A 15,346-nucleotide genomic window follows, 5' to 3' on the forward strand; every position below is an offset into this window, starting at 1 on the left:
GTAGACGGCAGTTACAGTTAAAGTAATAGTTATTTTGTGATCTTGCAAAGAATAAAATTAAGATACAAACTATTTTCTTTTCTTAAAAAGTTGTTAACAAACACCATGACTGTTATAATGGTTTAAAGTGAGAAAAAAAAGAAAAGAAAATATAAATAAACAAATGAAAATCTTAAGGAAAATAAACCTGCTTACTTTAATTGCCTCATTAACATTCAGAAAAAGTTACAAATCATAAAGAATAATTTTCTTATTGTAACACAATCAATGGAGAGGAGTTGTTAAATCGGATGTATCTATTGATTGAAGAAATATGGATGTATGCCTGGTGAATGGAGCACTAGTATGTCCAGTTTATAAAAAAAGGAGAGAAGTTGCTCTGCGAGAACAGTAGAGGAATATCGCTTTTGGGAGTTGCCTATAAAATCTTTTCAAATATAATAAGTAAAAGATTAATTGACTTTGCCGAGGATATCATTGGAGAATACCAGTGTGGGTTTAGACGGGGAAGAGGAACATCAGACCAGGTTTTTGTAATGAGACAAGTAATAAAGAAATATTGGGAGTACAAAACTGATCTCCGTTGTTGTTTATAGATTATCGCCGAGTCTTTTATAGCGTCATCAGAGTGAATTTAATTAGTGCATTGCGGAATTCTCACATTCCGAAGAAATTAATAAGACAAGTGAAGGTAACTAAGAATAATAGCAACGGCAAAGTACTTGTTAAAGGCCTTCTTAGTGATTTCTTCCCAATATCGGTTGGAGTAAGACAAGGTGATGCGCTTTCTGCGACACTTTTCAACATTGCACTTCACAATGTGATAAACAGGCTCAATATTACAGGGCATATAATCAATTCCTCTAGCCAAATCTGTGCGTATGAGGACGATATATGTTCCTGGTCGCAAGAAACATCCGCTCATAAAGAGAAGTGTCAATGGGCTTATAGAATTAACTAGAAAAGTTCGTTGCCAAAAATAATTTTTTTCCACTACTGTGGGGAAAAGCCCTTTTATATATAAAAAAAAAAATAACATAGTTGGAAACTTCTTTACTTCATGTTACATTATCGTACTATGCGGGAAAGTTTCTGAACCCTAATTAATATCAAAATAAAAATAAAATTGAATTTACCAACTTAAATTTTATAATTATCTGTTAATTCAATTTGGTAATTTCATTCTCACACAAAGGTTTCATCAATAGATTTCTCTACTTTAATACAAAAAAACTGCGAATAAAAATGAAGATAGTTTTCACTTTATTAATTAAGGAATCGCCTTCAGAACAAAGGATAATTTTCCACTCCTTTTTTTCCCCCCAAGACGCCTCCTGCATGTCTCATTTGGCCTTCTCCAATTGACTATGATGCGAAGCCTACGAGGGTCGTTTGAAAAGTCCGTGCAAAAATAAAAACTACTTAATTTTTTGGGGTAAACCTTTTTTATTTTTCAACATAGTCTCCTTTTAGGCTTATACACTTCGTCCAACGCTACTCTAGTTTGTTGATCCCTTCCGAATAATAGGATTTGTCCAAGTCTGAAAAATAGCCATTCGTTTCTGCAATCACCTCCTCGTTTGAATAAAATCTTTTTCCCGCCAGCCATTTCTTCATATTGGGGAACAAATAGTAGTCCGAGGGAGCCAAGTCTGGAGAATAGGGGGGATGTGAAACGAGTTGGAACCCTATTTCCATTAATTTTGCGACCACAACTGCTGAGGTGTGAGCTGGTGCGTTGTCGTGATGGGAAAGGACTTTTTTGTGGGCCAATCGTGGGCGTTTTTTTTGCAGCTCGGTTTTCAAACGGTCCAATAACGATGAATAATATGCACCTGTAATAGTTTTACCCTTTTCCAGATAGTCGATGAGGATTATTCCTTGCGAATCCCAAAAGACAGTCGCCATAATCTTTCCGGCCGAAGGAAAGGTCTTCGCCTTTTTTTGGCGCAGATTCCCCCTTGGTAACCCATTGTTTAGATTGTTCTTTGGTCTCAGGAGTGTAGTGATGTATCCATGTTTCATCCACAGTGACGAAACGACGCTTAAAGTCCTGCGGATTCTTCTGGAACAGCTGCAAACCGTCCTTGCAACACTTCACACGATTTCGTTTTTGGTCAAGCGTGAGCAATCGCGGCACCACCCATCATGCGGATAGCTTTGTCATGTCCAAATGTTGATGCAAAATATTATGTACCCGTTCATTCGAGATGCCCACAGCACTAGCAATCTCACGCACCTTCACTCTTCTGTCATCCATCAACCATATCATGGATTTTATCAATGATTTCTGGAGTAGTAACCGCAACAGGGCGTCCAGAACGTTCAGCGTCACTTGTGCTCATATGGCCACTCCGAAAATTTTGAAACCACTTATAAACTGTTCTAATCGAAGGTGCAGAGTCACCATAATGTTTATCAAGCTTCTCTTTAGTCTCCTGAGGCGTTTTGCCTTTCATAAAGTAGTGTTTAATCAACACACGAAATTCTATTTCGTCCATTTTTTGAAAATCACTCGACTTCCACGATTCAAACGAATGCCAAACACAAAGAAATAGACCGATCTGGCTGAAACTTGGTGTGTGTTCTTCCAAGAGATGCTACTAACTAAACATAACCTCGATACGCGCCAGTAGTAATATCTCTCTGACTTTGCACGGACTTTTCAAACGACCCTCGTATATCTCTCTACGCCCCCTATCCGGGTACTTACGTACCCGTTCGCCTGGACCATACCTCTTTCCTCATTCTCTCCATTAAACTACATCTCATTCTCTTTTCAAATCTTTTTTTTTTATTTTTATTGAATAACGGTCACTTCAAAATCTAGATTTTCTGAGAGTTGGAAAAGAATTTACTAATAATTGGGCTGCAATCTTGTATCAGTGCCAACTTGAATTAAACAAAAAAATTACTCACTTGTGAAATAAATATTACATAGAATAAAATAGTTTCAATAAAGTTTCAATTTAAAATTCTCATTTCCTGCAATGAAAGATTAAATTATCAAAAGAGTATTATTAATTTAAAAAATAAAAAAACAATCTATTGATTTCAGATGTGTGTGTACATAACAAAAAAAACAATTACGAATAAAAAACTGCATACAACATAATGGTTACACGTGCTCTAGCAATTATATAGCTGAGCATTTTTTATGAAAGACAGAATAGCCAATTGCGTTTTTTGTAGCACACATTGTACATAACAGTATGACAACTGCTAGATAACTGTATAAATTAAAAATCAGTCGCTGTGTGAAGTAATAAAATTCAAAATTCCCTGAGGCGTTTACTTTGTAATCCTTTTTTTACTAAATAACTATTTTTATTAATATATATATATATATATCTATGACTCTTTTAAAATGATCTGTCCGTGCTGATACTAAATCAGATTCACTATATGCTCTGGTGAATGTTTTTTATGAAAGATGCCTGCGGGAAATGTCATAACAGCATCGTCGAGCGGAGCAAAGAAAAAAAACTTGAAAAAAAAATTGTGTATTTATGTGGGCGGAAAACATGTTCCTATTCGCCATTTTCTTTCCATGGGCTGAAGTTCTTCCCATCTTCATCCTCACCTCTCTACCTTGTAAATTTATATGTTTTCAACGGATACAAAATGTTGTTTTCTATTCCAACAAACTATACAATTCAATTTCTTGGGCGCTTTTTCTGATTATTAGGAACTATTGTACATTAAACGCGATTGGAGAGTGTGGTGAGAGGTTTGCAGTAGGCAAAGGATGGGATGGATGAAAGGATTCATCACTTTCAAAAAGCACAAAATAGCCAACAAACGGTTGGTTCTATTCGGCTCTAATTCTAATAAGTAACTAACGGTCCATTATTTTTTAGAAGATAGAAGCCAGAATTTGATCAAATAATTCTTTAAAAATAAAACAAGAAGGTGAGATCAACCAGGAATAAGAATAAGGTGATTAAATGAGTAATGGGAATACAAACTGCGCACAAGTGTACAAAATGGTCTAAAAAGGTGGGTTTTGAAGGCGATGGAAGCAAAATAAGTATAGATGGCACGAAGAGGTTAAAGTTTTAGGAAGAAAGAAAAATACTATACCAGCATCTCAAAAAGGTGACCATTTTTAGAATAATTTGTTTTTTTTTTTTTAAATTCATATTTTACTCTTCAAAAATTATTGCTAATTGATCACCAAGGGCCACACATAAAAGCTAATGGAAAGTCAACCACAAAAAATACAACTTTACATTAAGATGATTTGCCTACAAAACGTCTAACTTATCTCAAGATGGTTCCCTAGAGTTTCGCATTTTTCAAAGTTTTCTTGGAATGCCCGGGCTCACTTATTCAACAGCTTAAACATGCCCTTCAACGCCATCATCCCAGACCACCACACAATAAATTACGAACGGATGGTGCACGTGTAAGAACAGAATACAGGATTCTCATGATTTCCGTTAAGAACAGTTTACAGTGATCATTCAATTATCAACTGAATAGATTTTCTCAAAATAAAGATTCAAGCAGTTTTCGCCACACTCAATAATAATAATAATAATAACAAAAATTACGTGGTACCTACTCAAAGGCGGCATACATGCTGGCATTAACTCATCATGCACATCAACCTCCTCGTCCATCTTTATCAGCGCAATATCATTGTCCAGTGTTGAAGTACTGTACCGCTCATGCCTGATTATATGATATACACCACGTTCTATTATCTCTGTTTCGTTGTCAGTTTTCTGATCATGTTCCAATAATCTTACTCGGATACGACTTTTTCTGAAACTATAATATTTTATATCAATAATTTGTTGGCTAGATTATTAAACAAAACCAAATGAGAAGAGTTGTATTTAAGTTGTTATTACAAGTAAAGGGGAGCACTATAAAGAAAAGAGATTAAGGATTGTGATTCCTTAATCACAAGGAAATCTGCCCATAACCTTGTAAAAGTTGAAACATATTTTTAATTCCAAATGAGCCAGTTTTCAATTTCTTGATAAGAGGGCTGGATAATATCGTAGATTATCCTGCAATTTTTTTCAAATCTTCTATTGATTCAATTTCTTTTATAGTTAGTACAACCACTGCAGAAATATATTAGAATATTGATTCACTAAAAATATTAACAAATTTTTAATACAAGATTATTTAATTTAGGTTCGGTCAAATTAATCTAAACTTTTAAAAAACAATATTAATTTCCAAAGGTTCGAAAAATATGATCGTCTTAAACAAGGTAGTCAAGAATAGCTTTCTTCGATTGGTAAATTGGTTAGAATTTCCAAACCTCATGTAGAACTATTAATTTTGAAATGAGATGCACAAGGAGGCTGGCAACACATGGAATATTTTGTAATACATCTGGTAGTATTTGAAGAGATTTTGTTTATTTTATACGAAGAAAGTCTCCTCATTTCACGAAGTTCATTAAAAGTATAAACAAATGTTTTTGTGTCGAAATTTAATCTAAGATCAATACGCTAAAATTATGCAATCGTAAAATAATTTTGTTACCCAAATAGGATTTTCTTTTTATAGTTGGACTAGATTGTAAGGAGCGATAAAATAACAGTAATAAAAAAACAATTTGGAAAACCAATAATGTAATAACTTACCCGGACACACAGTGCGCTGCGGTAAGTATGTACCAGGAATTAATAAGTGTGCCACCACAGTAGAATTGGCCGCGATACATTAATAATGCCATCCATGGATACTCATTCACTTCGGTCTCCTGTCCACCCACTATACGAATGTTTTTATTTGTTAAACCACAATCTGAAATAAAAAAGAAAAAATTAAAAAAGAAAATATCAAGAACGAGATTTCTTACAGAAAAAAAATGTAAAATAAAATAAAAAATAACTCCCTACCTCTAAATTTTAAATTACTAAATGTATTTAAACTTTTCCTACTTTGTGTAGTTGCAGGAAAATTGAGTTGATTATTGAACAATAATCCAGACTGCTCCACCAATAAATCAAATTTCTTGGAAAAAATTGTTTGAATAACCTACATGTAAGCATATATAAAAGCCATAATCAGCGACAGCGGCAAATCCTAATGCTTGATATCAATTCTTATTATTCGGGATATTAGGATTCTACCTAATTGGTCGTTTATGTGTGTTAGTTCAGTTAGTTAGTTTTTTTTTCTCATCTTTCCAACAGCTTCACAAAAATCGCAATAGTAGCGCTGGTAACAATAATCCAGATCCTCCGCGATTCCCAATACTGTTTTGAGATGGGTTAGCTTCCATGATGGTCCTTATCTGCGAATACTTAAGGTCGATTGGTATTTGAGCTATCAAGGACAAAACCTTCACATCAAAACTTGTGGAATTAACATTACAAAGTGCCTCCAGTAAAACTATTCTTCAAGTTTTTGAACGACTTCGGCACTGTTCTTTACTAGTTTAAACTCAGAAGAAAAAGCGTCCAACATTGCTTCCTTGATATGTCACAGTGGTTTAGAAAACAATAAAGATCGAGTGAAAAAAAATAGTACATTCTTACAAAGCAAAAAACTAGCAATAAGCTAGCCTATCAACAGCACGATATAAGGCAAATAAATAGTTCATTCAAAAGAAGTTTTTAAAAAGTACATAGCTCAAAACCAGCAAAACCTATTAGAATCCTAACCTCTTTGATTTTAGTGGTGCTCACTTCATCTGTGAATTATAGTTAGAAATAAAAAGTAGTAAAGAGAAATGTCTCAGTTTTTTCTGCAAAATTGATTTAGGGTTTATTTTTATTAATCTAAGGCATCATCTAAGATCATCAGCGCCCGAAGCCTTTTTCAGTATACAACAGGTTCGCTGTGATGTTCATATCCAAAAGCTGTAAGGATGACAAAACTCTCTAAAAAGGTAGGTCCTGGTTGGAGTAAAAAGCTCCTACGAAGGCACCTCTTTACAAGAATTATTACTATAATTACTGAAAGCAATAGTAGTACATAACAATGTGAACGAGACGTGCATAGACAATTTTTTCCACCCTTCAAATGCCTCAATGTATTTGATTAGAAAAGATAGAATTAATATTTCCTTCATATTATATGTATATGCACACAAAAGCATATTACATTATTATGTACACATGTTTGAAATCTAATATTACGTGTAGTACTGGTAGGTAGAAGTTAATATGATGGCAGCCAGACGGATATACTATTTCAGTGTGCATCCAGACTCGTGGATAAAATTCACAGATGAAATGGCGGCCTAATTTCACATTTTCTAATACTTCCTACGATATTCCACAGACTACAACGTACTCACTAATAACTTATATGATACAGATTTTGTATGTATAAATAGTTTATACAATATGGATGCACTAGCTAGTTATTTCGAACTTGTCTCATATAAATTTTTTTATTTTCTCCGCATTAGAGTTAAAGCAAATCTTGAGAAATTTCACAGAAGTTAGTTTTATTTTATTTTCCTACTTATCCTTTATTAATACTGATTTGACGACAGAACTTCTTGAGAATTTTTGTGATTGTGATTTTTTGGTAAAAATTCATTTACCTCGAAGAATGACAGCAGTATACACTTAAGAAAAAGTTTCCTATTTCTATTCTGCATCTATACATCTGTTGTGGCACTTTTTTCTGCTGTACATCAATGGATTTACTTTACAGATTAGTGAAAACAATTACCAGTTCTAAATGAAGAAATTATCAACTAAAACATTCAAGACGACTGATACATTATTCGTGTTAAAACAAGTATTGTATTATTTAAGTAGAAGATCCTTGGATTAATCTAAATCTAGAATCAAGGTACATAAAGAACAACTGATAGAAAGATTAAATAGAGCACTGAAAGATTAATAAGAGAAAGCTACATAGCACGCTTCATAAAAGGCATGCCCTTATTTAAATAAAACCTTAGTCCCTTAATATAATTATGTTTTAAGTTCCTTCTCTATTAAGAAGACAAATAAGGTGGAAGGTATTGACCGCTGACTGCTATGGCACAGGTTGCATAAAATATCAATATTTTTGTAATTCGCTAAGCGTAAACGATATTTAGTTTGTAGGATTTACTTCTGAGATAAAGGAGACAGCTTCAATTTTTATGGGGCTCACAGAAAAAAAAGTAGATAGAAAAAGATGAAACATTTACATTGATATGTTTATAAGACAAATTTTTAATCAATGTTCGATAAAGTAATCGTAGATTCAAGCAATGATTTGACTATGTTTACTCATTGTACAAATATAACACAACCTATTGGAGTCAGAAAGCCAGAATTGGTACACAAGTGTTGATGAAGGGCAGCACTATTCTTTTCTTTCAAAGTCGTATAAAAACCTATTCCTATAGAAATAATTAAAATTATTGGTGATAAAATATTATTACGCAATACCTTACTTATTAATGAATGGTGTCTGTTTTTTCATAATAATAATAAAAAAAATTACAGGTAAAACGCCGGTGAAGAATTTTAAACGTGAATCAGGAGAGAATCACTCACTCAATGTTCGGACTTTTACACAATTCTCTCTTACTGCATTTCTAACAGTAATTCTAGTTCATTGATTTTCTTAAAACTAAAAATGTTTAATAAGACTTATTTTTGGATCTAACTCTCATGTAGCGAGCCTTTTAAGTCTTCTTCGCTTTTCGTACTTATTACACGAGACATTCACGATCTCAAAACTGTTCAAAAATAATTTTTTTCATAGAAATGTTTGAAGTAAAGAATTATAGGTTTATGAAAAGGATGTGTTACCCATATAAGTATATTCGCAGGTGTGAATTCATCGCACGAGTCTAGTAATATTTACTTCTTTAAAGAAATTTTAGTTTTGGTGCTACTTATACGTTTATAAAATCTTTTGTTATTCATAATTCTTTCATTTTATAGTTTCCATTTTTAATTACTTGTCAGGGCTCTATGAAGCAGTTTATCCCATCTTTATTTTTTAAAAATTATATATTATTTTTATGTTTAATAACGTGTTAGTTCTACTGAAACAGTGACGGTTGCTGAATTGAGTATCCAGCGAATAAAAATGTTTTTAATTTTTAGAACAGAGAAAAGGAAAAACTTTGACAAGCTCCAATGGCTTCAGATATTGATCATCTTTAAAACTATACATTAAGCACAATAAATTGAACAAAGACAGAAAATATAACCAGTGAACAAGAGTCTTCAAAATTCTAAGAGGTAGTATTACTATAACAGTTCAAATAAAATACTTACTACAAGGTTTACATTTTGCTTGATCTATGGGCTCCGGAGGTGAAGGATTGGAACCGTCTGAGCCTCCAAAACCCGATAACAAACTGGCAATCCACTGCAATATTGATTGTTTATTGTCTTCAAAGGCTGTGTGATCACCTTCGTTAATGCTCTAAAATAAAAAGAAGGCTTTTTAAACAAATAAAACCTGTATGAATCACTCAAATATTTTCATTAAATACAATTATAAACTGCTCCACAAAAAAAGTGGCGCACTTTGAAAAAAACGTTTATTTTTTGTTTTATCACATTTTTGGGAAAGATTATTAGTTTTAATTATATTCATAACCTGTCAGGGAACAATTAATCGAAACAAGGCCCAAAGTTTCTTGTAAATAGAGAAGCAATTCCTCGTTTAATCCCCTTCGGTCTTTTTGTGTAAACAACAACGTGAACTACACCTCAACAGTAAATAAATTTATTGACCTCTACAGTTGCGTTTCGACTTTTTTCAAGCTGAAAGCATTGCAAACTCTCAATTACAGCAGAGCAAGTGGCCCATATTATTGCATTAGTTGAGGATGGACGGAGTCAGCGGTACGCAGCACGAACGTTAGGGTTGCCTGAGACCACCGTCCGTAGAGCCATTCATTGTTACCGGGAGACAGGCCTCTGCACTCGCAGACAAGGTTTTGGTCGACCAAGAGCCACAGAAGCACTTGATGACCGATTTATTAGAATTCACACTCAGAGAAATCGTACATCAACTGCTTCTGAAACAGCTCAAACACTGCTTACTGTTCGTGGAGTTTCAGTCAGTGGCGAAAATGTACGAAGAAGGCTCGCTGAAATGAATTTACGCTCTAGGAAGCAAGCCACAGGACCATTGCTCACCGTAGACCATCGGAGAGCCCGTCTAGAGTTCGCTAGGGAACACCGCAACTGGTCTGAGAACGATTGGAGAAACGTTCTCTTTTCAGACGAGCCCCGTTTTGCTCTCTACGCACCTGATGGGAGGCGACGAGTTTACCGAAGGCCTAGGGAGCGCTACGTTCCGTGCAATATTTCTGGTAGACTACCATTCGGAGGTGGTTCAGTGATGTTGTGGGCTGGGATTTCTATGGGGGCTTATACGTGTTCAACAGGGCAATCTTGAATGTAGATTTGTATGTGAGGGAAATTTTGCAGCAATATGTGATACCCTATGCACCATTTATTGGGGAAAATTTTATTTTTATGCAAGATAATGCCCGACCACACACTGCCGCCTGTGTTGTTCAATATCTTCACGATACTGGCATTCGTATTCTGAGATGACCAGCACGCAGCCCGGATTTAAATCCAATTGAACATCTTTGGGATGAGCTGGGTAGGCGATTAAGATGGAGAAATAATCCTCCCAGGAGCTTAGAAGAGTTGCGAGGTGCTCTGGTGGAGATATGGGAGGAATTAACACAAGATTTCGTGAGAAATTTAATAAGGAGTATGCCGAGGAGATTGGATGCAGTAATGAGAGCAATACACGTTACTAAAATTCTTTTTCTCTTTTTTTAATCGGAAGAAATACTTTTTTTTTCAAATTCATTTTTTGCCGGGAAGTACTTTTTCGTTAAATTAAAGGTTTTCATTTCTTTTAGATCATTTTTTATTTTATTTTAGCCCTCCCGTAACTTTATACTTCTTATATTTGCTAACTAAGATAAAATGTAGAACAAAAAAGTTACAGAGAAAAAAAAATAACGCATTTTTAAAGTGCGCCACTTTTTTTGTGGAGCAGTGTAATAATGAGGTAAATTTTTTTAGTTTTTTCAAGTGGTATTTTCCAGGTATTTCCAAGAGGAAGTGTTTAAACTTATTTATTAAGCTAATTAATTCCAAATTGTAATTTTAGTATTAATACCCTTTTACAATTAAATGATGGTAGATTTTTTTTTCTTTTTACCACAATTGAAATACTAACTAATAGGTTTTGTTTGAAACAAATTTCTAAAAATTATGTTGCAAAGGAAATTTAAGAGTTCAATTTAACTTTAATAAAAGTGGTGGCGGGGATGGTATAAGTTCAAGTGAGAGAAGAAAACAGAGCTCGATATTTGTTGCTAACTCCATTATAAATCTTACGACAGGTTAAACTACAATTCCCCGCTACTTATATTTAAGAACTTTTACTTTTAAATTTAGATTTAAGAAAGTTTGTAAATTTTAACAAATAATAACTACAAAAAAGAGAAACTTATATGTGAGCTTCACACCAGATGTTTCCATAACTAAGATTTTAATTACTTTGCAATTGTACATTAAATACAAAAATTCACTGAAGTTTGATCCATGAAATTGCAAAAACTTATATAAATTATGGGACTCACTGTCCCATACCGTCCATCGGGATCCAAAAATGTCTTATTGTAGTTATTCGCTAGACTCTATGATTACTTCACGTAAAAAAAAAGAAAAAATGCTTATTGTATATGTTTCCGAGTTTTTCTTAAATGAAGTATGTAATAACTAAATTTTCAAAATATATTTCAGTTACAAGTATCCAAATAACTAGTCCGCCGCAAGATATAAAGACCCTGCCGAAAAGAGATGAAGCGACACAAAATTGAACACAACCCAGTTTGAATATTTGAAAAATAAACAGATTTAATGTTAGCTTAGAGATTTTTCTGTTTTAAAATTACTTTAAATAAAAAATAATTAAACCTGGGAATTAAAAAGGTATTGCCAGAGAGCAGGACAAATGAGGCAAAAGAAAAAGCACTGAGGAGACACATAAACCAGCTGAACAATTTAATGAAGTCATTCAATTTTCTATTTGAATGTTGATATGTACACAAGTGTTTGCTTAATTAATTAAATCTACTCGTCCAGTTTGTATAAGTGGGCTGTCTGTAATCTTATATTTGTGTGAAATCACACTCGTAACTCAGTCATATAACATATGCGTTCAGCTTCAATCTTTTGACGTGGAGAGAATATTTTTATAAATTTCTTTGAATTGAAGTTTCATTTAATATTAGATTTTCTACCACAGCTGCTGAATGTTGGTGCACTAGTGTATTCCAAGGTTTCCGCTAAATTCAATGTTTCGTTAAGTTCATTTGACTGTACTTAATTGAACTAGAAAATTCCAGTAGCATAGATTGCAAAAAATAAACAAGAAGAAACCAATAAAACTCCAGGTGGTTATGCTGTTTGAAGATGCTATAAACACTCGTGGAAAAACAATCATTTCAGGATTGATAAATAAATGTTGAGAAAAGCTAGCCTAGAATATTCAGGTTTATTTGATCAGCATAATAGTAATTAACGAACAGAGCTTATCAGTCGCTTTCGACAACTTTATTCAAAAATAATAACTTCTAAAATATTTCATTATCAGTAAACACTTCAGAAAATTAAAAGCGCTTACGGTGAATTTCTGGAAAAGACTCACGATAGGAAAAAGCAATAACGCAGTAGATGAAAGTGGATGAGGAAATTCTGAAAATAACTTGCTACTCTATCAAAATAATTAACAAAAGTTCACTCTAATTTTTACATTACAGCTTAATCTATTTTTCAAGTTCATATTACTTGTATTATTTTCAACCCACAAACTTTTATTGTAAAACAGCAATAATACTCCTTGACAACCGCTTGTAGATATGTTGATCTCTGTACACTCCTTTTTTTCCCCCTCATGCTACCTACCTAAAAAGATACAAGACATCGAGTTTCGTTTATCGATAGTTTTCTCTTTGTTGATGAGAAACCATTTTTAAGCAATCTATATAATTTGGCACACCAAAAATATCGATCGGGATTAAATTATTTTCCACAAACACCCAAGAGGAAGATGGAAGTGTGACCCAGAAAGTTCAGGTACTTTTTTATTCAATAATCAATATAAACTGAATATTATTAATTATCAAAAATCAATCTAAGGGCTGTAATGAGCAAAGATGAGTGTACTGCCACAAGGGAGTCTTTCTAAATTGTGCCCCAAGTTCATCTCTTCTTGTCTGTGGTAATTCAATTTCTTCTTCACTTGACTCTAGTTTAAAGATTCCTAGACGTCAGTGCGTCCATTAGATTATCAGAAAGATTCCCCATACTTGACTTATTTTTCACTTGATCATTATTTCACCTTCATTACTATCATAAAGTTTATTTTTATGCTGAACTGCTCCCGTGAGGGTGTTAACTATACTTGAGTATCGACGGACGAGTTAATAATTCTAACATCTGGTTCTTTCAATTTATTGCAATAATATCTATCTACCAATTACTTTAAAACATTTTAGAGAATACTCACTAGAAACCTTCATTTCGCTTCACGATCCTTTCCAAATACTTTGGTCCGATAATCATTTTTTCTAAATTTATTCATCTAGCTTCTTATTTTTTTTTTTTTTTGTAATTTAAACCTGATTTTTTTCCTTGCCCTTAACGGTACTCCATTTGTTTCTTTTAATGTTTCGTTGAAACATTGACTTCTTTAAATAAGCCTCTCTCTTAAAAGACGTTGCTTTTAATGCTAGTCATCTTTCCTATAAATCATCAAAATTAAATGTTCTGTTCTAGTCGCCACAATAAAAGGAAAAAAGTGTGGAAAATTTAATAACTTAACTTGTCGGTCTATTAACTCAAGTTCACTCTTCAATAGTTCTTTTAATCATTTTTTCATCAATTATTATATTTTTATTGTTTTCAATAATTTCATTATTATATTGCAGTGAGTTTTTAAAAATTAAACTTTGAGCTAAATAAATTTTTAACAATGTGATTCGGTTTCAGTATCCGAAAACCTCTCCCATCTAAATAGTGCTGCTTAAGTGTAAAAGACCGAAAGATGGGTTGGATTATTACTGAGAATACTAGAAAGATATGCGACCCAAGAAGCCTGAAGAGAATAAAGGAAACAAAGTTAGATGAAACCAGTTTTAGTGTTTTTAAAAAATACGGAAAGAAAATAAGTAAATAATTAAGCCATTTAGGATTTTGAGGCTTTAGAGAAAGTAATACAACACCTTCTAGAATACTGAAATAGGAATACACTTTTAAATGGCACAATGAAGGTGGATTCTAAATGATGTGTAAGAGATGTTGGCAGGTAAACAAGCCAAACAAGAGAGGCAAAAATATTTTTCAAAGCGGCAAAAAAATATTTCTTAAAGCAAGAAAGATGCAGACATATTTCAAAGAGATTGATTCTTCTTTCTCTTCTGGATGCTTTGTAACGGAAGGATGTGCCAATATAAAAGTTCCCTAAAGAGGCAATCGGAACTATAATTTCTGTTAAGGTATCAAAGACAGATATGTGCGACTTTGTAGATTTTCCATGTCGCCATTATTACCTACCATTAGAATGGCCGCTACATCTCAATTTATATTGAGAAGACTCTAGCAATTACGTCTTTTAATGTACAATAAACCTTACTCTCGCTACTGTTCTTATAAATTAATATTTAAACTTCTCCCGATTCTCGTCCATTAATGTCCTATGCTTTAATGTAAATTAGAGAAACGACAATGTTTCCATTCATCTTCAACTCAATCCCATATCATGAAGAAGAGGGATATATAACTAACTTTCCTCCCCGCTGGAACTTTTCTCTCTGGAATCAATTACAGAAAATTAATTTAATTAATAGTGATCGACTTTCATGATAAAGGGGGGATGTAACTACGATTGCGTACGCCCATACATTAATTTCCATGAGAGGTAGCAGACATTAGTTTGAGATTGTCCAATCTGTTTTAGTGATACTTCCTCATTTTATGTGAGATAAATAAAATTAGTACTTTCTGAATAAGATAAAAATATAATTTTTACATGAATATCGTAAAAAAAAAAAAAAAAATAAAGTAGTAGATCCATAATTTTAAATAACATCTATTTAGTGTAATTTAACCATAGATTACTTGCATATATTATCTAATCTGGATCAATTTCTGGTCAATACTATGTGCATGCAAACTTTGACTGTAATATTAAAAATTAGTTTTAAATAAAAATCTAATTTACATTAGGAAATTAGATGTATTTAAAAATGCATTACTGATGTGATGCATTTACAGAAAATTTATTATTTCCAGGAATTTTTACTTTCTCTACCAAACTGAAGAACGATTATTGGAACTTAGTTTTTAAATTTTGAGTTTTAACTAGAAAA

The 15,346-nt window shown here is 33.0% G+C and overlaps 1 protein-coding gene across 14 annotated transcripts in view; it reads right to left on the minus strand.

The window, feature by feature from the left end:
- The window catches only part of LOC141458698 (trypsin II-P29-like), a 71,324-nt gene that overhangs the window by 19,218 nt on the left and 36,760 nt on the right, over positions 1–15,346 (minus strand). For 12 of the 14 annotated variants that reach the window (XM_074137034.1, XM_074137033.1, XM_074137032.1 and 9 more), the window contains 3 exons: positions 9,210–9,360; positions 5,610–5,772; positions 4,568–4,776 (listed from right to left, as the gene is read on the minus strand). In XM_074137034.1, coding sequence (XP_073993135.1) covers positions 4,568–4,776; positions 5,610–5,701 — 301 coding nt within the window. In that variant the 5' untranslated portion in view covers positions 5,702–5,772; positions 9,210–9,360. Of the gene's footprint in view, positions 1–4,567; positions 4,777–5,609; positions 5,773–9,209; positions 9,361–13,485; positions 13,721–14,531; positions 14,789–15,346 lie in introns of all 14 variants that reach the window. The other 2 variants (XM_074137030.1, XM_074137031.1) reach the window with 2 other exon arrangements.

Source organism: Rhodnius prolixus, unplaced genomic scaffold (assembly GCF_049639745.1).
Source record: "Rhodnius prolixus isolate KJV_2025 unplaced genomic scaffold, Rpr scaffold_5, whole genome shotgun sequence".
In the NCBI taxonomy this organism is placed as follows: Eukaryota; Metazoa; Arthropoda; class Insecta; order Hemiptera; family Reduviidae; genus Rhodnius; species Rhodnius prolixus.